The 21,974-nt window shown below is 49.5% G+C and overlaps 2 protein-coding genes and 1 long non-coding RNA gene across 8 annotated transcripts; 2 read left to right on the top strand and 1 right to left on the bottom strand.

The window, feature by feature from the left end:
• Positions 1 to 1,537: 1,537 nt before the first annotated feature.
• On the bottom strand, positions 1,538 to 14,127 carry GNL1 (G protein nucleolar 1 (putative)). Its single transcript, XM_060163401.1, has 12 exons — positions 13,749 to 14,127; positions 13,166 to 13,331; positions 12,664 to 12,800; positions 12,346 to 12,497; positions 12,157 to 12,228; positions 10,970 to 11,177; positions 10,727 to 10,822; positions 10,123 to 10,317; positions 7,147 to 7,325; positions 6,906 to 7,068; positions 6,527 to 6,667; positions 1,538 to 6,148 (listed from the first exon to the last, which is right to left on the bottom strand). Exons 1-12 carry the CDS (start codon positions 13,819 to 13,821, stop codon positions 5,910 to 5,912), a joined length of 1,821 nt encoding a protein of 606 aa, XP_060019384.1. The 5' UTR covers positions 13,822 to 14,127; the 3' UTR covers positions 1,538 to 5,909.
• LOC132527538 (uncharacterized) lies at positions 3,413 to 6,923 on the top strand. Of its 2 annotated transcripts, XR_009543027.1 has the most exons (5): positions 3,413 to 4,367; positions 4,573 to 4,650; positions 4,778 to 4,939; positions 5,696 to 5,850; positions 6,046 to 6,923. It is a non-coding gene; the product is annotated as an uncharacterized LOC132527538 (long non-coding RNA). The 2 variants fall into 2 exon arrangements; XR_009543026.1 differs by lacking the exon at positions 4,573 to 4,650.
• Positions 13,765 to 20,102, top strand: PRR3 (proline rich 3). Of its 5 annotated transcripts, none has more exons than XM_060163404.1 (5): positions 13,767 to 13,937; positions 14,946 to 15,074; positions 15,800 to 15,862; positions 18,244 to 18,534; positions 18,818 to 20,102. In XM_060163404.1, exons 2-5 carry the CDS (start codon positions 14,969 to 14,971, stop codon positions 18,922 to 18,924), a joined length of 567 nt encoding a protein of 188 aa, XP_060019387.1. In that variant the 5' UTR covers positions 13,767 to 13,937; positions 14,946 to 14,968; the 3' UTR covers positions 18,925 to 20,102. The 5 variants fall into 5 exon arrangements, 4 of the variants coding, with proteins under 4 accessions (XP_060019388.1, XP_060019387.1, XP_060019386.1 ...); XM_060163403.1 differs by having other exon boundaries at positions 13,768 to 14,468; XM_060163405.1 differs by lacking the exon at positions 15,800 to 15,862 and having other exon boundaries at positions 13,765 to 14,468.
• Positions 20,103 to 21,974: the final 1,872 nt, after the last annotated feature.

Here is a 21,974-nt window from a genome sequence, read left to right as displayed (position 1 = left end):
CTTCATAGGACATTTCGGACAGTATCCACCTTAACCAAGTGATTACACTTAGCATCATTAGCTATGGTATGACCTCTTATTACATGCATTCCAATGTGAGGCAATGTGAAGAACGCAGCACTTTTGAAGAATTAGTCCCAAAATTGGGTAACTAGAATCTAATTTTTTTAATTAAAAAAATATGAGCTAGAGGAACAAGTTAAATGGCCGCATAGAAACAATAAGACAAATCCAGAATGTAGGACATTCTATAGAAGAGACTGGCCTAGTCTCTTCAAACAGTCAGTTCTGTGAAGAAAAAGACTGGATTCTTCTGGATTAAAAAGAAAAGGGGGGCTTCCCTGGTGGCGCAGTGGTTGAGAGTCCGCCTGCCGATGCAGGGGACACGTGTTCGTGCCCCGGTCCGGGAAGATCCCACATGCCGTGGAGCGGCTAGGCCCGTGAGCCACGGCCGCTGAGCCTGCGCGTCCGGAGCCTGTGCTCTGCAACGGGAGAGGCCACAACAGTGAGAGGCCTGAGTACCGCAAAAATAATAATAATAAAATTAATTAATTAATTAATTAATTAAATTAAAAATTAAAAAAAGAAAAGGGGAGGGACTTCCCTGGTGGTCCAGCAGCTAAGACTCTGCACTCCCAATGCTGGGGACCTGGGTTCGATCCCTGGTCAGGGAACTAGATCCCACATGCCACAACTAAGATCCTGCATGCCGCAACGAAGATCCTACACGTGGCAACTAAGACCCAGCACAGCCAAATAAATAAATAAATATTAGAAAAAAAAAAAAGAAAAGGGAAAAGAGGAGGACATAATCACAACAAAAGGCAATGTGTGGAACTTGATTCCTGGTTTGTTTCTTTAATGCTATAAAAGACATTTAAATTGGGAAAGCTTGAATATGATATTAGATTATATTAGGAATTATTAACTCATTAGACATGATAATTCTATTGTGGTTGTGTAAGATATATACTGATGACTTAGGGATGAATGAGCATGATGTCTGCAACTTGCTTCCAACTGGTTCAGGAAAAAGAAAGGATAAGTAGACAGACAAATAGATGGATAACAAGATAGAGACTACTAAAGCAAATGTGGCAAAATGATAGGATTTGTTGAAACCTTGTATGAATGTTTGGGTGTTTACTGTCCTTTTTTTCAGTTTGTGTGTTAGACAATTTTCAAAACAAAACGTTGGAAAGAATTTCCATATTCTTCTTCTTTTTTTTAACATAGTAACAGAAGACATTCCAGGCAGCAGCTCATTAAATTATTTCTTCTTTGTTCTCCCGTGAAACCAAAAGATTCTCATTTATGATATTTCTGAAGGCACATTAAGAAACATGTTCAAACTTTGTTATCTCTTTATTCAAGTTTGGCTTTAATATTTTATTAAAAATTCTTGAATTTGTAAATATTAAAACACTGCAGTTTACTACGACACAAGAGTGACAATGAACTAGCAATAAAATCAAAGTAGAAGCTAAACTACTTAGAAGCAATAGCAACTCCATAATTCAAAGATAATTTAGACAGGTAATTTTAAAGAATTTATTTAATAAGGCTCAAAGCAGCCGCTCAGCCTGCAGTGATGATGCTCCACCGGCAGATGGCGCTGCAAAGCGTCTCAGGTGCAGCGGGAAGCCCATTTACCAATGGCTGTCGCAATCTCTTAATTACTTGAACTGATGAGTTCATATTATAATTTTTATTAATTATTTTTACTGCTTATTGCAGTTACTCTTATACTACTTACTAACTGGTACAGAAGTGTTTTAACAACTGGTTGAGCAGTACCAGTGCAAACCGGCTGAATGTCAGCGCTGTTTCCTCCTATTACGACAGAAGCCACCAGGCTCCTGCGGGAGGGTAATCCCTGCACCGGGACTGTCAGTGCCACCCCCGCCTGCTCTCCAGGGCTTGTTCCATCACTAATCCCCACTTTCCTGCATTTTCAACCTTTCCTCCTCCACTTGACCCTTCTAAACAGCCTGTGAAAATGTTCAAAACTTTAAAAAACTGTTTTCCTCGATTTTATATACTTTGCTCTCTCCATTTTTCTCTCATTGCAAACACAACCAAACTTCTTGAAAATTATATCCTTTTCTCCACTGCTTCCACTTCATTCCTCCAAATTATTCCTCAATCCCCTGACATCTGGGAATTCTGACCTCATCTGTCCAATGGAACTGCTCCCACCAAGATCAGCAAGGCTTTTTACTAAATCCAGTGGACACTCTTCATTCTTGTCATCAATCCTCAGCAGCATTCTGCACTGCGCCCTTCCTTCCTCCTTCCCTAAGCTTTCAATGCACCACACTTCCTAGGTTTTATCCTGTCTGCTGGTTCCTCTTTCCCTGCCTTCCCTTTTATATTCTCCATGTCCTTCCTCAGCCCTCTTCTCTTCTCACACTACACACTTTCTGTGGATGATCTGTTACCCTCCTCCCACCTATATGTTACTGACACCCAAATCTCTGTGTGCAGCCACACCTCTCTTCCCCCAAAACCCTTAATTCCGGTTTCCATTCTTTCTCTGGGATCTCTGCAAAAGCCTCTGATCTCTCTCCCCTTTCCAAACCAGTCTCCACACTCCTATCAAAGTGACCTAAGGCACAAATCTCTCCTTCTTGGTCTCAGTGCTCCTCTGGATAAAGCCTTAATCTTTAGCATGGTTGACAAGACCCAGTGAGAGCTGACCCAAGCCTACCTCTCCAGCTTCACCTTTCGCCACTTCTCCTTTGAACCCTCTGCCCCAGCCATGCTGAACGAGTTAGTCTTCCAAAATTGTTACGTGCTGTTCCTTGCCCTTTGCTGTCCCCTCAGGAATGCTCTTTCCCTCTCAATGCCTGGCTTACTCCTGCTCAGTTTTCAGGCCTCAGCTTGGACCTCTGTTCCTCTAGGAGGCTTCCTCTGACTCACCAAGACTGGCCCCTGCTGGGTGTTCCCATAGCAATTCTTTACCACAGACCACTGATCTTCTCTGTCTTATATAACTTGCTATACAATCACAGCTCCCAGCCCTGTCCTCCACTCCTTTCTGACCAGCATCACAAGACCCTTCTATATGAAGCCACCACTATCCCACAGGACCCTGTTCCACCCTTCTCACAGCACTTATCACACTTTTTTGGTAATTATCTATTTAATTGCTTCCATAGTCCAATAAATTGTGAGCTCCACAAAGGACCATTTCTATGTCACTTACCACTTAGCAGTGACTGGCAAATAGTAATTACTTGACAAATGGACAAACGTTCGATTGGTGAATGAATCCTTGGGGTGATTATAGTTCTACCCACCTTACTTAGTTACAACTCAATAGACTCATTTACAGCAATTCTTTTATAATTTACATATGCTATGGAATTACTGTATTAGTGTCTGGCTGTTCTATTCTTGGAGGGTAGGGTCTATGCCTTACTCAATTTTTTTGTCCCAGAATTCAGCATGCCTGATGCACATTGTTTTCAACCAATTTCGCTGACTATATCAATGATAATGAGAAATAAAGAAACAGAGGCCCAGATAATTGAACTACTCTGGACCACACACAGCTACCTTGTCCCAGAACCAGGACTGGAACTCAGTCTAGAAAAATGGAAGCTCGGAAGAAGTTGTTCAGCATCTAAATGGAATTCCAGCATGAATGAGAAGCACTAGTTTCTCACCATCAAGAGACTGGCCAGGAACTGTGGGAACTCCCACAGCCCAAGACCTCCATGGTCAAGTGTCTCCATAGTGGATGTGACCCAGGAGGGGCGTGAGGACAGGGGTCCTGGGTATTTCATCATGGAGGGGAGACTGGACCCCTGGTTTCCTTTGTCCCTTTTAGTCAGTTTCAAGCTCAGCCTCAGGCAGTGGTCTTCAGTTATTATATACCCTTCTCCTCCCAAATCTATTTGTTGCTAAGATAGTGCTTCTCCCAGTGTTACTTTCCTACAGAGTGAGTATTGACAGGGGCCTGGGAAGAATCATTTACAGTCTGGCCCCTTGGGGATGTTAGAGTTGCTTCCTTTCAGGTCTTCAGCATGAAAATCCCCCTTCTCAGCTTCCCCTCCAGCACCAGGTCTCAACTTTCACCCCCACCCCCAGATCTCCCAAATGCCTCTGGTGAAACTCATGAGAGCAAAAGATAAATGACAGTGAAGAGAAGCAGCACAGAGGCAGGGGTACAAACAGAATTCTGATTTTTCTTTTCTCCACTTTTTGAGATGATTCCAACATCCCCAACCCATCTCTAGCAGCAGAGAAGTCCCCTGAGCTTCCCTGATCATCATGAACCTTCAAAGGATGCTGAGTTGGGGTCCTCTTTCTTCCATCAAAAGACCCATCCCTGAGGGTAAAAAGCCCAAGATGGGAGACAGGTGGGTTTTTCTCTCCACTGAAACTTTTTCTCTTTTACGGCACATTTTCGGCAACCCTGACGCATATTCACATGCTGGTAGTACTTAAACTTTGCATTGGAGTGCAAATTCCAGGATTTATGCCCTCACTGGGACCAGTGGAGGAGGGAACTGGAGGAAATGTGTGGCCCAAACACCTCAGCCTCTTTTGCTCCTGGGGTGACAGGGTCTCTGCTGGAATTACAGAAACTGGCCCAAGACCCAGAACCTGAATAGAATGCTTTAGAGTGAAGAGAAGAATCTGGTACGTCCTCTTCTCCTCACCCCTACACCTAATGGCTAACCTATCAAACAACACTTTTTGCTACCACCCGACCCAGACAACATTGTGGCAGTCAATAAACCAAAGCCCATTCTTCCTTTTCTCCAAGAATTAAATCTGGGAGTCCAGCTGCTTGCTTGACAAGGGAGAAGTACAGCAAGTCCTAAAGTGCCCTGACTCACAAGAGACCTGACCCCTGCGGAGATGTGCCTGACACTGTAAGCCAGCTAAGAACCTGCACTGGGTCTCCTTGGCTCCATCTCAAACCTGGGTAAGTGGGATTCAGGAAGCTGGCTCTGTGCCCTCCCCTATGAATCTAGTACCCCCTAGTGTTACAGGCTTTTAACTAGTTAAACTTGACACTACACTCAAAGGGCTCTTCTGCTCAAATCATAAACGTGCATGCTACTTTTTTGCCACTAATCAAGACTACTCATACACGTTTAAGTAACATTTTCACAAGCATCAAGTCTTAACTAAATACCTCCATCAACAGGAAGTTCTAGAGTTATACTATATGAGCCCTAAGGATTTGGAGGACATTATACCCCCATCTTAATCCAAAAAGCTAGGTGCCTGATTAATGGGGTCTTGACCACGACCAGGCAGTATATTTAGGTCAGGCGTGTTTGTGCAGCTTTATATGTTCAGTGCTTAGCATAAGTCCAGACACACAGTCAGACCTCAATAAATATTTGTTGAATTGGAATAAATCCTATAAATATCTCACCTGGAGACATCAGCTGTGACATCTTCTCTTACTGCTTCTTCTCCCAGAAGCTCCTCGAATAACCCAGGTCTGACAGCTGAGGGGGGGGGCACAGGGGGCTGCTCCAATCCCAGAGGGACTGACACAAATTCCCAAAGGGGGCTGAATTTAGACCAGGCCTCAAAAGCCTGAAGTGACCTCCCCTCCCCATGTTGATGATGGGGTTCCTAAGGTGCAAGTGGGAGTGTGAGCAGAGGAAGCGGGTTTCAGGCCTTAGAACCCACTGAATTAACTCCTAAGAGGACTCTTCCTTTGCAGAGAGAATGCACGAAAAAAGAAGGGAGAAAAGCAGCGGAGCCTCCCACAGCTGTCAGCCTGAGACAGCTGCTCTCACCTCAGTCCATCTGGGGAAGGGGCTACAAAGCAGACAATCTTTATTCACAATTGGGGTGGCAGACGGGAGAGACCCCCAGGTCAGTCCAAAAGCAAAGATACGGGTGGGGCGGGGGGGGAGATGGCGCAGGGCAGGGACTCAGCACTCGTCCTCGCCCAGCAGGGCGTAGGGGTTTCGGGCGGCCAGGCTGGACCCTGGGGCTGAGGTTGGGGTGTCCTCATCCCCTTCCCCCTCCTCATCCGCGTCCCGGTCCTCCTCTCCCTCCTCCTCACAGGAGCTGCTCAGCTCTTCCTCCTCCTCCTCCTCGTCACCTGCGGGCCCCACCCTGCCCTGCAAAACCACCAGCTCCATGGTCTCTGGGTGGGACTCCCAGGTGCCTGGGGAACCAAAACAAGAAAAAGAATGGAGAGTTTTGAGCAAGAAACTAATGCCAGGCCAAGATGGGGAAGAGGCAAAGACTAAGAATAACAATGACTTTTATAGCTGCTGCCATTCATTTGTTCACGCATTCATTCAACCTCTCGTGTACTGGGCACAGAACAGAAGCTCTGTTGCACATTAACTCCAAACGTGACCACCACCTTGCCAGAAGGCAACTAACCACCCTGGTTCTATAGAGCAGGAAGTCATCTCAGAGCTGCTTAGTAACACAGAGCTGGCCTATGGGTACAGAATCCGAATCCTCACACCTACAAAGCCCACACCTTTTTGCCTCCATCACAGCAGGAGCTAGGGAAGAACACTGGCCGACTGACCTTTCTGCTCGCTGTAGCCTGGGGGCTGAAAACACAGGCTGAGGCGGCCATCCAGTGCCAGCCGCAGGAGGCTATTGGCCGCTCTGTACACATCATTTCGGGCCGCCTTGGCTGTCTTGTAACCACGTTTCTCTGCCCAGGCTGGAAGGAGAAAAGAATGGGGAGGGAAGACCATCAACCAGGCCCAGTCACCATCATCCCACTCCCCTAACACAGTCCTTCCAGTTTCCCCCAGAATATTCCAGGCCCGAGATCTTGCTGGCCCTGAGACAGAAGCCTAGGGGTGACTGGCCAGCTGCCCCATCGATGGCAGGACCTCTGAGGAAGGAGAGGAAAGGAGATAGGGCAAGGGGAGGAAAGCCAGGCGTGTGGAGCCCACCTTCACAGATGTCCCAGGCACACCACGGGTGTTCTGCGGAGGGGTCCTCGGCCTCTGGGTGGCGCAGGTGGAGCAGGGCCTGCACAGGGATCCGGGAGGCCAGGTAGCCCACGGCAGTGTATGGCTCCTGGATTTGGGCGATGGGGTAGACCCCTGCCAGGACCTGAGGGGAAACAAGAGCACTCAGCACCTTCCTCCATCTCCTGCATTCTCCCCACCTCTGGCCCCTCTGCCCTTATACCTGCAACTGCCTGGGCAGAAGCGAGGGGAATATGAGGCCTGGACAGTCACAGAGCTTCACGGAGGGGGTGAGAAAGTAGGTCTGAAAGTATCGGGTGTGGCCCGGGGTTCTGGAGACACTCACGACCTTCCGCCCCACCAGCCCGTTGATCAGCGAGGACTTGCCCACATTGGGGAAACCTGAGGAACACAAGGAAAATTAACACCTGACAGATCCTTACTCTGTGACAGGCAGGATGCTGTGCTATAGCTATAGATGAATGGAGAACTAAGGTGCAGAAAGAAAGAAAGGAAGCGGTATAACATCGCAAGTTACAAATCAGGCTCTGGGCTGCCAGGGCTGAATCCTGGCCTCCCCATTTACCTAAGCTTTGTGACCTCATGGCAATTTACTTAATTTTCTGAGTCTCTGTTTCCGCAGTTTACAGAGCAGATACCTCCAATCTCAGAGTGGTTAGGATGAAATGAGAAACAAATACAATCGCGTGGCACTGTGTCTGCAGTAGTCTAAGTGAGACATGCATCTCATGATTATCAAACTTCTCCAAGGAGAAGACAGAGCCCAGGGGCTCACTGCCACTCTCTTCATGACCACCACCTTCCACCACACATCTCCTCTACAGCACTCTGGCCTCCCAGTGCCAGAATCTCCCTCCAAAAGGTTTCTTCCATCCCACCTCTGTGGTCTTACCCTGGACCTGTCACTTCACACCTTCCAAATCTCACCTGCAAGCACCCCTCTCTCTGCCCTGACATCTCGTCTTTCCAGCTCACTTATTCTGGTCCCTCCATTCCAATAAACCTCTGACACTGACTAGCTTGGGAACAGTATTCAATACCCAACTCATGTCCTCACTTCCCTTCTTATGCAACTTAGATTCCATGATTCAGCTCTACAGCCAGTCCGCCTCATAGACCTTTCACTCCCTGGTCCCACCTCTCCCCTTCTTCTTAGTCACCTGGCAAAACTCCAACCCTGTAAAATGCAACTCTGGCCATTCAGCAGCGGACTGAGGCTGGGCAAAGATGCACCATGGTGCTGACTGCACTCTGTTTACAACCCACTCAAGTACAGTTGGCCCTTGGTATCCACAGAGGATAGGTTCCAGGAGCCCCTATAGATACCAAACTCCCTGGAGGCGCAAGTCCCTTATATAAAATGGCATAGGGCTTCCCTGGTGGCGCAGTGGTTAAGAATCCACCTGCCAATGCAGGGGACACGGGTTCGAGCCCTGGTCCAGGAAGATCCCACATGACGCGGAGCAATTAAGCCCATGCGCCACAACTACTGAGCCTGCTCTCTAGAGCCTGCGAGCCACAACTACTGAACCTGTGCGCCGCAACTACTGAAGCCCGCGCACCTAGAACCCATGCCCCGCAACAAGAGAAGCCACCACAACGAGAAGCCCGCACACCACAATGAAGAGCAGCCCCCGCTCACTGTGACTAGAGAAAGCCCACGCGCAGCAACGAAGACCCAACGCAACCAAAAATAAATAAGTAAATAAAAATTTAAAATAAAAATAAATAAATAAATAAAATGGCATAGTACAGTCAGCCCTCCGTATCCATGGGTTCCTTGATTGTATCTCCTCTCAAAAGGGGGTGGGGGGATAAGACTCTCCTTTGACAACCCCCGCCAGCCTCGTTCCTCTCTCCTCTTTAAAAGAGTTTTACTGTAAAGCGCCACAACTAGAGAGAGAAAACCCGCACGCTACAACTAGAGAGAAGCCTGCGTATCACAACTAGAGAGAAGTCCATGCACCGCAATGAGAGATCCCGCATGCCGCACCTAAGACCCAATGCAGTGAAAAATAAAAAAATTTTTTTAGATAATAAATAAATAAAATATTTTTTAGGGCTTCCCTGGTGGCGCAGTGGTTGAGAGTCCACCTGCCGATGCAGGGGACGTGGGTTCGTGCCCCGGTCCGGGAAGATCCCACATAACACGGAGCGGCTGCGCCCGTGAGCCATGGCCGCTGAGCCTGCGCGTCCGGAGCCTGTGCTCCACAACGGGAGAGGCCACAACAGTGAGAGGCCCGCATACCACAAAAAAAAAAAAAAAAAGCTTAAAATATTTTTTAAAATAGGGAAGATTCTCCTTAGACTTAAAGAGTTAAGACCAAGAAAGAAACTGACACTTCTAAGCTACTACTATAATTTAATGATCATTCTATGATGGACTGATTATTACAACTAAAAAAGTTAATATGTAAATCGTATAACAGTGCCTGGTTCACAGCAAGCATCACGAAGATGTTAATTTTTAACATTATTATTATTACTATTATCGCTATCTGTCAGGCTTTGTTAGGCTCTCTCTACACTATTTCCTCCATTCCTCTCATCCATTCTTTTTTTTATATATAAATTTATTTTTATTTTTGGCTGCATTGGATCTTCATTGCTGTGTGCGGGCTTTCTCTAGTTGTGGCAAGCGGGGGCTACTCTTCGTTGCAGTGTGCGGGCTTCTCATTGCAGTGGCTTCTCTTGTTGTGGAGCATGGGCTCTAGGTGCCGCGGGCTTCAGTAGTTGTGGCACGTGGGCTCAGTAGTTGTGGCTTGTGGGCTCTAGAGCGCAGGCTCAGTAGTTGTGGCGCACTGGCTTAGTTGCTCCGCGGCTTGTGGGATCTTCCCAGACCAGGGCTTGAACCTGTGTCCCCTGCATTGGCAGGTGGATTCTTAACCACTGCGCCACCAGGGAAACCCTCGTCCGTTCTTTTAATTGAGCATCATTGTTCTCATTTTTCAAATCAAAGTCACTAAGACTGACAGTGGGTAAATAACTTGCTTGAGATCAATACGCTGAGAAGCAGAATTTAACTCAGGTGTGCCGTGATCCTTCCGCGACAGCAGAAAGCCTCCTCTGCCCTCAGAGACCCTGGAGCCTAATGGGACCTCACCACCTTCCCTCTTTTCCAAACATTGAAACCCTGTGCCTCCTAGGAGGCCGCCATGCGTGGCCGCCGCTTCCTTACCCACACAGCCGATGGTCACCACCCCGTCCTTGTAGCGCTCCCGTATGGGGCCTGTTGGCTCCATCGCTGAGTCAGTCTGCTGCTCCACCAGGACGGCTGGCCCGTCCTCCTCTTCCTCCTCCTCCCCAGAGCCATTACCCCAGGTGGCTCCAGCCACATCCCGGGCAATCTTCTCCCGCCAGCTGCTCAGGTCCACTGTGCAGGGAAGGAAAGAAGAAGAAGGTTCTCCCCAGGGCCACTGTATACGATGGCGCAGACCATGCACTGCACAGCTGATGTAAGTGGCGCCCTCTGGATTGGGTAGGGCCAAGCTGCGCAACAGCGACTCTCCCCAGCCTTCACTTGACTCCACCCTGGAATCGGGTGCATTTCTGAGTTTCTGAAAAGCACTGGCAACACTGAAGACAGCAAACCAGTGGGGCTCCTGCCTCCCTGCTGCCTCTCTTGTCCCACCAAGTCAGGCTGCTCCCTCTCCCACCCCACCCCATGGCCTCTCACCTGAGTCCATAATAGAGGGACTGACTTTGGGAAAGGTGAGCAAAATGACTTGAGACTTTGGGTCTCCCCCACGGCCTCCCACAGCTCCCCTCTAAGGGGCACATACCTTTCCCCGCAGTGATAGCTTCACAGGCTCTCAGCAGCTGCTCCGGCCCCAGAGCCCGAGTCCATCCTCTCCCCGGCCTCCGACTCTTCTTCAAGACTGAGATCAGAGGGCACAAAAGCGTGAGCACACCCTATGGGGCTTATGTACCCCCTCTCTCCCACCACCCTCAGGCCCTAGATCAGGTCCCCCTTTGTCCCTTGCCACCCCACCTCTCCCACGCTGCCCTCCTCATTGCCCACTCACCACTGCTAGGGTCCTGTGGGGTGCAGGGATCCCGAGGAAAAGAGGTGAAAAGAACAATGTGGAGCTGGGGATAGTGTTGATGGAAATAATGCTTCCAGGCAACCACGAGAGCCGGCGGGGCCAGATCCACCTTGTTCAGGACCAGCACCAGGGCCAGCCCTAGCTCTCCAGTCACGTACTCGTAAAATGCTGGTGGGAAATTCACAACCTGGAACAGGGATGGTAGGAGGAGGGAGTGATGCGAGGTCAACCCAGAGTTCTCTGCCTCCAGCTCCTCACACAGCAGGCACAGATTGGAGACAAGACCCTGGTGGAAGCAGATTCTGGGGCAACAAGGATAAATCAGCCAAACTGAACTAGGAAGACAAAGCAGGCATAAGTAACACCTATGTGTTTGTCTCTGGGGGGCTTCCTGTAAGGCCTGATTAGGAATGGAAATGAGCTAAAAAGAAGACAAGGAAACAGAGACCCCCAACATACTGGGCTAAACGCTGAGATCACTCACAGGGCTGGGGGTGGGATAGAAATTAATATCTATTTTCACAGGTACACAACTGTCTACATGTGTACACAAACGTGTGTGTGCACACACACGTGTGCATGTTTGTGTTGAGCACGTGTAGCTGCGTAAGTGAGCTTGTGAATGCACATGTATGTCTGTGAGTATGTAGGAGTGCGTGTGTACGTGTTACGGAGCTCCAACCTAAAGGTCCGCACAGACTCCAGACCTCCCTTTCTCCCACTGGAGGACAACAGTGAAGTGGCACAGCCAGGTCACACAAGGGCTGCCTAGCAGCAGAGTCTAGAGCCTTAACCACTACCCTAGCATCCCAGGTGAGGACGAGTTCTGTAGTGACTAATATGACAGGGAAGCCCCCTTCACAGAATCCCCTGGAGCTCCACACTGGGACTTTCTATTTAGTCCTAGTGGGCTAGGAAACAGGATGTGTATGCAGTTTTCCATCAAAGAAATAAAGGAGAGGAAAGGCAGTTGGCCAGGGGAGGAGTGACAGGCTCTGACACTGATGAATGAAGACTGAGTTCCTGACTGCAAACATCAGGATGGGGTAGAGGAGACTGGAAAAGAAGAGGTTACCTCTCTGACTCCCAACTCCTGCCTCTGCCCTTTACCCAGCAAGAATCTTCCCCCCTCCTGCCCCTTACCCACCCTCATCCCCAGGACTCACTGGATGTCGGATATCAGTAATTAGCAGAACAATGTCAGACATCTCTAATACTCGCCACAGCTGCCTCCACGTCTGAAAAGACAAGGTCAGTGGAAGAGAACCTGAGCCCAGAGTCGCTCTCCTGCATGACCCCAGACCAGTTTGACCACGGGTGACTATGCCCCACTCCTGTCCCCACTCTAGTCTCACCTCCAGATTGTGCTCAAAGTAGCTGAGTTTCTCAGAGGTGTAAGCCCCATGAATCTTCCCAAGATACTCCTGGAAGCTCCGTTCCTCCTGGCTCATCAGTTGCTCCTTGGACATCTCATAGCTCCAAGGAGGACGTCGGGGAAAGTCCAGGACTGAGAAATCAAGAAAAAAATCCAAATAAGTCTGAGGATAGTTTCAGGACTCAAGGGTGCATCCATCCCAGACCCCTTCTTCCTCCCGGTCAGCTCTTACTCTTCCAAACTCCTTTCCCCAGCCCACTGCCTGTCCCAAGCATCCAGGCGTTGAGCTCTCACTCACCGGAGCCGGGCTGATAGACCTCCCAGATGTCCAGCACCAGCAGCTCAGCACTGACGGGCTGTAGCACTTGCTCCCGGGCTGCTCTCTTTCTCCTCTCCACCTCCTCCCGGCTGTCTCGTTCAAAATGCAGCCGGTATCTACAGGACAGGGACCACGTCATCCATCACAATCCTTGGCCACAAATTCCCCTCTTGGGCAGGCAACTTCGCAAAGCTTTCACTCCAGAGTTCAGGTCTCCCCTCTGAGTCGGCCCTCTCCCAAATCTTTTTCACGCAACAGCAGGCCTTCCCCTAAGTTTCGCCCTTCTGAAAGCCAAACTCTCTCCAGCCCCTCCAGAAGGGAAGATTGTGGACCGCTCCGGTGACCCAGCGGCCCGCGGAGAACCGTGGTAACCCAGCCCCACCAGTTTCAAGCCTCCCCCAACGGCAGCAGGCTTTCCCCCAACGCTCTGACTTCCGGGTAGGCGGGGAAGCCCGGGCCAGAGCCCCCTGTCCACTCTCACCGATTTGGGTCATAGCCTCGTGGGCCCAGCCCCTGGGAAGGCTGCTGGTTGAGCCTGCGGATTTGTTGGGTCACAGACTCCCCGTCCGAGGTGTCGGTCTGCTCCTCCCGCCGCTCCCGGCTCCCGCTGCGGCTGTTGGAACTGGATCGCAGCCCATCTTGAAGCCCTGCGGGGAGGAGCCGGTGACGCCAGGGCTGGCCAGCTCTCCCGGGCCAGAAGACCCCCCACCCGGTCGGCCTGGCTCCTCCCCACACCACCCCAGTCTTTTGAGGCCGGACCCTCCCACCTACTCTGCTCAGGACCCTCCCGGATGTGCGTGGGGGGAGGCACTTCTCCTCCAGGGATCTACTGGGATGACGCCCCGTTGGAGCTGGAGGGATTCCCCTCCCCCAACACTCCATCCTTCCCCACCCCTTCCAGATGTAGGGGGCTGGGGTGAGGGAATCCCCTCCGCGGTCGCCCACGCGCGTCGGCGCGCGGCCGCCACCCCCTCTCACGCCTCCCAGAGGTGAGACGGGCACACCCCTCCTCCCAGATGTGCGGGAGTCCGAGCCCCGCCCCCTCCCCTGGCTCCCGCACTGACCTCGCTTCCGCTCCCGCTTGTCCTGCAACTGCTTCTTCTTCTGCTTCACGCTGAAAGGCTTCTTCCTCGGCATGGCCCGGACCAGTCACCTGGCCCGCCCTTCGCCGAGCTCCAGCCGCCTCAACTGACTCCCCCCGAGCCAGCCCCCGCCGCAAGGGCCCGGGACACTGGAGGGGGCGGGACTGGAAGGTGACGTCAGCGGGCGGACCAGGCCGATGCGCCCAGGCAGCCCGGGTGGAAGGCAACCAGGGGGAAATACAGTCACTTTCCACTGGGAGCGAGGCGAGAGGATGCGGGGTGGACTACCCGCACGTGAGAGCCAGTGGAGCTGAGAGGGCGCAGCAGCGGCTAGGAAGGAGGCGCGCGTGGGAGGGTCGGGCTAACTTCGTCACGGACGCTACCAAATCGCGTTTGGAGGAGGGGGGACGCGTGTCATCACTACCTTGCGAGCCGGGGAGAAGCTACCACTCACCTGGAGGGGGCGGTGGAGCGGAGGGCGGGTCCTACCACCTGCGGGATAAAGGGGCGTGGACGCGCAGAACCTACTTTACCAATCCTCCGGCTGGACCTTAGAGGAAAGTCGCGACTGCGCGTCCCGGGAAGGAAGCCAAGTTGATGGGCTACACTGGGGACAGGGTGAGAGGTCTTGAGGGGCGAGTGGTGGTCTGGAGAGCCTTGGGCACCGCCCTGCTGGGACCCAAATTCCTCGTGGGAACGATGGTAAGCAGCACCTAAGTGCAAGCGCGCGGCCGAGGAGGGAAACCCAGGTGGAACAAGGATTTTTGGAAGGAGGTCATAGGGCACGAAGTTGTGCCTGCAGCTGTTACCATAGAAACCGGGGACCGGATGTGGCGATCTTAGGGTGCGACAGCCGTGTTTTCTCAGGCCTTCTGGCCCGAGAGCCTGTCGACTCTATGGCACACTATGAGGAGCCGGCTGTAGGGTTTTTTCAGCGAGGGGAGGAGCGAGCAACTTTTTCTACAGCGTTTATAGAAACGCAGCAAAGGAAAGGTTTGAGATTGCTGCCATGCCTGGCAGAGACTGAGGGAGGCGGCTGATGTGAGAACAGCCGCACTAAGTTTCCCCGCAGCCTTCCGGAAGTGAAATGGCGGGAGCCTCACCCTCCCTGTCCACTGCCCCCCCGGAAGCGGAAACAGAATCTCAGCGTGCCCCTTCCTCACTGCCCTCCAAATCCAGCTGCAGCCATTGCGGCAACCACGATGCCGAAACGAAAGAAGCAGAATCATCAGCAGCAGCAGCCGCAGCAGCAGCCCCCACTGCCAGAGCGGGAAGAGACTGGAGATGAGGAGGATGGGAGTCCCATCGGTGAGGAACCCGGGAGTTGTGTGCACATGCCTGTCAGCCGGCCGAGGCGAGGGGTTGGGGGCTGAAAAGGTGCGGGGGAGGGGGCTCCAACGGAAGGAGGAAGGGCGCACGCGCTGGGGCTGGGGCTGGGGCTGGGGCTGGGGGAGGCCTGGCTGGGATGGAACACTAAATGAGTTCTCTTACTTGAACCCTCAACTTCAAACCAGCCACTAAACCTTTCTCAAGAAGGCAGGGGAGAAGATAAAGAGCTCGTGTGCGCAGCCGCAAAACGACAGGGGAGAGGGGCCCTAGAGAGGTTGTAGGTTGCGATGACTGGGATGACAATTTGTGACCAGACGTTCACGGGGAATGTGGAAGTGCAGCCTTCTGTAAACTACTCGGAGGTGGGGAGTGGGGGGAGAGCTATCTGATTGGCCAGCAGTGAAAGAGAGGAATTGGATTACCTCTGGAATCCCTTGGGATCTTTTGGATCGCAACAATGTAAGGGAAAGAGAAAGTTTGTAGTATCCTTCCCTCATTATCTCCCTTGACTTGGCTGAGTCTCCACTTTGCAAATCCTGAAAACGCTTTGGAAATAGATGGGGTGAGAACTCATAACACTGCTGAGAACATACCTGGCTTTGCTGGTTAGATTAAGAAATGAGTAATAGAAGACAAACATCTAAGAACAGGATCATCAGTTTTTTAGTCCATTCTGATGACCATATTTTTATGTCTGCCCTTAGGACCACCCAGCCTTCTGGGCCCTCCCCCCATGGCCAATGGAAAGCCTGGTGACCCCAAGTCAGGTGAGGAGGAAGGGGCTCTCATCCTTTGATTAGGTCCTGAGAAGGGAGCAAGGGAGGGACTAAAACCCAGAAAGGACTTAAAAGATCAGGAATTTTGTACTTAAATGAATGGAGAGATGTTGTGTATTGACAGCCTGGAAAAACTCAATGTTGTAAAAATGTCATTTCTTCCCAAACTGACCTATAGATTCAGTGCACTCCCAATTATAATCCCTACAGTGTTTTTGTAGAAATAAACATTTTACGTTTTTGTATGGAAACGCAGAGGATCAGGGTGAGAGGTTGCAAAGATAATCTTGAAGTGGAAGGGCTTACTCTGAATATCAAGACTTATTGTAAACTTGTAGTAGTTGTAACAGTGTGGTATTGGCCCAACAATAGATATATAAATCAACAGAACGGCATAAAGAGTCCAGTAATAGGCCCACACATATGTGGCCATTTCATTGATGATGAAGATGGAACTGAAATAGTGGTCTTTTCAGTAAATGATGCTGAATTAATTGGATATTCATGGGTAAAGAAATAATTCTAGAAAACAAATGTATTTCACGGGCTTAAAGTAGATGAGAGCTTTTAAACAGACAGGAAACACACACACTAACCATAAAGGAAAGATAAACTGAACTATGTTAGAAAATATGAACTTCTGTTAATCAAATCACACCATTAAGAAGTTAGTAGGAAGCCACAGAGTAGAAGATACTTGCAACGAATATAACCAATAAAGAGCTCATATCTTGAATATATAAAAACTCTCTGACAACCTGTTAGAAAAATGGGCAAAAGACCAGAACAGCCACCTGATAAAAACCAATCTCTAAATAGCCAAAAACATGACTAAGAACTCAACATCATTAGTCATCAAATAAATGCAAGATAAAAACACATAAGTTTGAAACTGAGCCCCTTGTGTACTGTTGGTGGGATTGTAAAGTGGTCCAACCACTATGGAAAACATTATGGAGATTCCTCAAAAAATTAAAAATAGAGCTACTGTATGACCCAGCAATTCCACTTTTGGGTATTTACCCAAAAGAATGGAAAGCAGGATCTTGAAGAGGGACTTGCACACCCATGTTCATAGCAGCACTATCCACAGTAGACAAGACATGGAAGCCACCCATATGTCTGTTGATGGATGAATGGATAAAGAAAATGTGGTATAATCATATAATGGAATATGATCCAGCCCCCAAAAGGAAGAAAATCCTGTAACATGCTACAGCACGGATGAACCTTGAGGCCATGCTAAATGAAATGAGCCAGTCACAAAAAAAAACTGCTCTATGTTTCCACTGATCTGAGGTATCTAAAGTAGTTAAATTCATAGAAATGGAAAGTAGAATGGTTGTTGCCAGGGGCTGGGTGGAGGAGGGGAAAAGAGAGTTGTTTAGTAGCTATAAACTTTCAGTTTTGCAAGATGAAAAATTTCTGGAGATCTGTTTCCAACAAGATGAATTTACTTAACACTACAGAGATGTACACTTAGAAGTAGTTAAGATGGCAAAATTTATGTTACATGTTTTAACCACAATTTCAAAACAGAACACCACTTTTCACACTCACCAGAATGGCAAAACTGAAAAAGATCAACATTACCAAGTGTTGTCAAGGAACAACAGGTTGTCTATGGAACAACTGCTGGTGGGGGTGTGAGTTGGTACAACCACTTTGGAAAAAAAAAAGTTTGACTTCCTTAAACTTGAACATACATATACTTGAGGACCCAGTAATATGTCTACTACGTATACACTCAACAGAAATGAATCCATGTGTGTACCGAAGACACGTATAAAAACGCTCATAGCAGCATTTTTCGTTATAGCCCCACACTGGAATCCACCACAGTAGAATGGCTAAATAAGTTGTATGTGCATACAATGAGATACTACACTGCAATGAAAATGAAGGAACTCCTGCTACAGGCAACCTGGATGAATCTCATAAACATGATGTTGAGCGAAAGGATCCAGACACAAAAGAATGCAGACTGTATGATTTCATTTATGCAAAGTTCAAAAACAGGCAAAAACTAACCTATGATGCTAGAAGTCAGGATAGTTGTTACTTTTGGGGAGTAGGGTGGGATAGTGGGGGAGGAGGGGCACGAGGGGGTGGGGCTTCTGAAGTGCTAATAAGGCTCTATCCCTTCTCTAGCCTGTGTTAGTGGAAACACAGGTGTGTTTACTTTGGTGATGATTTAGTTGTGCACTTAAAATTGTGTATTTTTTGGTATGTATATTGTACTTCAATAAAAAGTTTTTAAAAAATCAGGGCTTCATTATCTGGATTAAGCTAGCCATTGATCACCTTTCCATGTTTCTCTCTCTCTTGCTCTCTCTCTCTCTCCCTCTCCCTCTCTCTCTCTCTCTCTTCAGCTCTTCACAGAGGTCCTCCGGGATCAAGGGGACCAATGATCCCACCACTGCTGAGTCTCCCACCTCCTCCCCGGGGCAGAGGCCCAATTCGGGGAGGCCTAGGCCCCAGGTCTGGCCCATATGGTCGTGGTTGGTGGGGGGTCAATGCTGAGCCTCCTTTTCCTGGACCAGGCCATGGGGGTCCCTCCAGGGGAGGCTTTCACAAAGAGCAGAGAAATCCTCGAAGGCTCAAAAGCTGGTCTCTTATCAAGAATACCTGCCCACCCAAGGATGGACCCCAGGTTATGGAAGGTGAGGTCCATTTTTTTATGCCTGCACACATTGAACACCCATCACTCCCAAAGTGACCTCATGTCCACAATGCCCATGGCTCTTCTTCTTTGGGCTGTCCTTTGTCCTTTTGAAGTAGGAGTAGCCCTGAATGTTTTTTCTCCCGGGAGAAAGACTACCATTCCATCATATCTGGAAATGGTAGTGAGTAGGAAATCTCACTGCCTTCTCTATCTCTGCTTTTTGTTACATTTGTTTCTTTCTTACTCGCATTTTAAACTGCCCGGTTTTCGCTTGTTCACAGACAAATCTGACCGCCCCGTCTGCCGACACTTTGCCAAAAAGGGCCACTGTCGATATGAGGACCTCTGTGCCTTCTACCACCCTGGCGTAAATGGACCTCCTCTGTGAGACTGTGCCTTCCCATCCAGACTGGAAGGAGCCCTCTGACTTGGCGGCCATATACTTCCCTGTGGCCCTGTGATGGCTACCGCGAGGCCATTCACCTGCCACCCTCAGTCAGTGATGCCCAGCTCCATCACCACCTCCCCCACTCGGGGTCCAGAGCTGTGTTCCGTGACTGGTGCACGGTGTGCACTCTTCCTTCTGATGCAGCCTCCAGAGACTCGTCTCCGGGACCCCATCTTTGCTCCATTCAACTGCCTCCTGGATCCTCTTCCCCCTCGCCAGCTGACTGCAGAACAGGAAACCTCTTTGGTGCTGTTTCTTGTGCATCTGTCCACCCAGCCCCAGGTAGCGCCCTGGATTCCTGAGAGCCCTGGAGCAGTTTCCTACCATTCCCTTCTCGCTGCTTGTTTTAAGTCCTTTTTATGTGACACCCCCTTCCCCCAGTGTTGTCAGCTGCTCTGTGACACTCACCAGCTTGTCTGACCTGGGGTCAAGTTGGGATGACTGGTGCAGAGTCACTCCTGAGAGGCCACGTTCCCTGCTTTTGGATTTTGTAGTTTCTGCATCAGTAGCATGATCTCCACCGCTATGGTCTGTGATCACTGTGCTTTGTGAGACTGTGCATCCCCTCATAGCCTTTCTCAGTGTCCATGGCATTTTTGTGACTTCCCAACGCTAGAGTGAGTTTTTCTGCCAAAATGCGTGGGGCCGTTGGTGGCCTCTAGACTTTCCCCACCTCCCGACGTGGGAGAACTGTGAAACTTCCACAAGGCTGCCTGCCTGGTCCTCCCCATTCTCCCGGTATCAGTTTCTCTGGGTTTGACACAGGCCCGAGAGATGTCCTCTACCCTATCTCCTCTCCAGCCCGTTTTAGTTAGACTATGTCATTGTGAGGCCACCAGCCCTTTCGTTTGAATTCTGTGAATCTCCACCTGGTCTAACTGTGGGTGGAACTTGGACAGTACTGTCGCCCTCTTCCAACCTTCTTCCCCTGCATCCCTGGCACTGGTTGTTTTCTGTGAAAACGGCAGTGAACAGGTTCAGTTTTGAACTGGCCCTGGGGAAATGGGTCAGGAGTTGTGTGGGCAAGAGGGAGGGATGAGAGCCGTTGGAGAACTGAGAATGAATTTTTTTTTCTTTCTAACATGTTTTTATATTAGTAATAAATGCAGCGGAAACAAGCATTTTCTTTAATCCCTGTGTTCCAGTCATCTCAGGAGGTGCAGGTGAGGCTGTTCTTCTTGGAGTCAGTTTATTCTTCATTTAGTTCATACGCAGTGTTGCTAGAAGTTTCTTCCAGTCTGAGGAAACCAGTGGCGTCCCGTTAACCTATGGGAATCAACCCGACCAGGTTGCATTTTGTTCAAGGGTAAAGTTTTGTTTAGAAAAAGGAAAGGCCGGGTATCCATGGAGTAATTTTTAAACATTTTACCTGCATTTATGGTTTGAGGTTTATGGAGTGGTAATGACAAAGCAATCTTTCAACAAATATCTCTAGCGTGCGTGTGGGCCAGGCAATGTACTAGATGCTAGAGAAAATGGAGAGCCGAAATCAATGAATTTAAAATCTACAAGAGGAGACACGTTAGTGAAGAAGTCACCAGTATGCGTGAAGTACCTGTCAGAAGTGCTATGAAGAAGTGAGACGGGGACTTCCCTGGTGGCACAGTGGTTAAGAATCTGCCTGCCAATGCAGGGGACATGGGTTCGAGCTCTGGTCCATGAAGATCCCATATGCTGCAGAGCAACTAAGCCTGTGCGCCACAAATACTGAGCCTGCACTCTAGAGCCCGCGAGCCACAACTACTGAGCCCGCGTGCCACAACTGGCGAGCCTGCACGCCTAGAGCCTGTGCCCTGAAACAAGAGAAGCCACCACAGTGAGAAGCCCCAGCTCGCAGCAACTAGAGAAAGCCTGCGCGCAGCAACAAAGACCCAATGCAGCCAAAGATAAATAAAAAATAAATACATTTATATTAAAAAAAAAAGGCGTGGTGGGGGAGCATGTAATAAACGGAGTCTGGGGAGATGGCAGGTGAGACAAGCTCTGAGCACAAGCAGGAGGTGAGGTGGGAGAGCAAAGGTGTCGCTAAGAGGAGATGGGAAGAGTGAGAGGTGAGGAGAAGGAAAAGGAGCTAGACGACTCAGGGCCTTGCAGAACATGAGGGTTTGGGTCTTAAGACAGAAGCCTTTGAAGAATTTTAGGCAGGTGGGTATCATAGATTAGATAGGTTTTTCAAAAAGATGACCTCTGTATGGAGCTGGCCAGGCTTGGAAGTGGCATTAGCAAGTTACTTGAGCAGTCCGAGGGAGTTGGTGGTGGTATAGACTTGGGTAGCGGAGTGGAAGAAACATGAACATTTGGAAATAGACCAAAATGGAAGTATTTTAGGTTTCCCAGGGTCGGGTCGTTCTGGCTCACATAACCAAGTGCTGTTTGAAAAGGTATTAGAAGAAAACAGGCAGAATGCCACTAATTTGCTTTTGGAATGGTTGCATCTTTTAAGACATCCAAGGAGAGATATAAAGTAAGTAGCTGGATATACAGATTTGGTACTCAGATTAAAACTAGAGACATAAATCTGAGTTACTTGCATATAGGTAGTAATTGAAGCTATGAGCGTGGACACATTCCTTCACTCTAAATATTAAGCACCTATTATGGCCCAGTTATGAGTTTTAAGTTCAGTTGTAACAAACCAAAATTAGTCTTAAAGCAAGATAGAAGTTTATTTCTCTCACAAGTCAAGAAGTGTAGTACAAGGCATATGTGCCAATCATGCCACCACAAGGTCCTCAGGTGTTCAGAACCCCTGCTCCCCCCTAGCTCTCAGCTCCATGATTCTTGGGGCCAGACCCTCCTATTCACAGTCTGCAGTGAAACTCTAGCTCACTTATCCATGCTCCAAGCCTCAGGACGGAGGAAGGGCAGAGGAAATTACCTCCAAGCTAACATACCCTCTTTAACTTACACATCACTGGCCATAACTTAGTCCTGTGGCCAATCCTTGGCCCCAGTGAGGCTTGAAAAGTACTCTTTATTCAGGCAGCCAC

The sequence above is a fragment of the Lagenorhynchus albirostris genome, chromosome 10 (genome assembly GCF_949774975.1).
Source record: "Lagenorhynchus albirostris chromosome 10, mLagAlb1.1, whole genome shotgun sequence".
Taxonomy (NCBI): Eukaryota; Metazoa; Chordata; class Mammalia; order Artiodactyla; family Delphinidae; genus Lagenorhynchus; species Lagenorhynchus albirostris.
The sequence above is the reverse complement of the archived record's forward strand: the minus strand, read 5'-3'. Positions and strand labels throughout refer to the sequence as shown.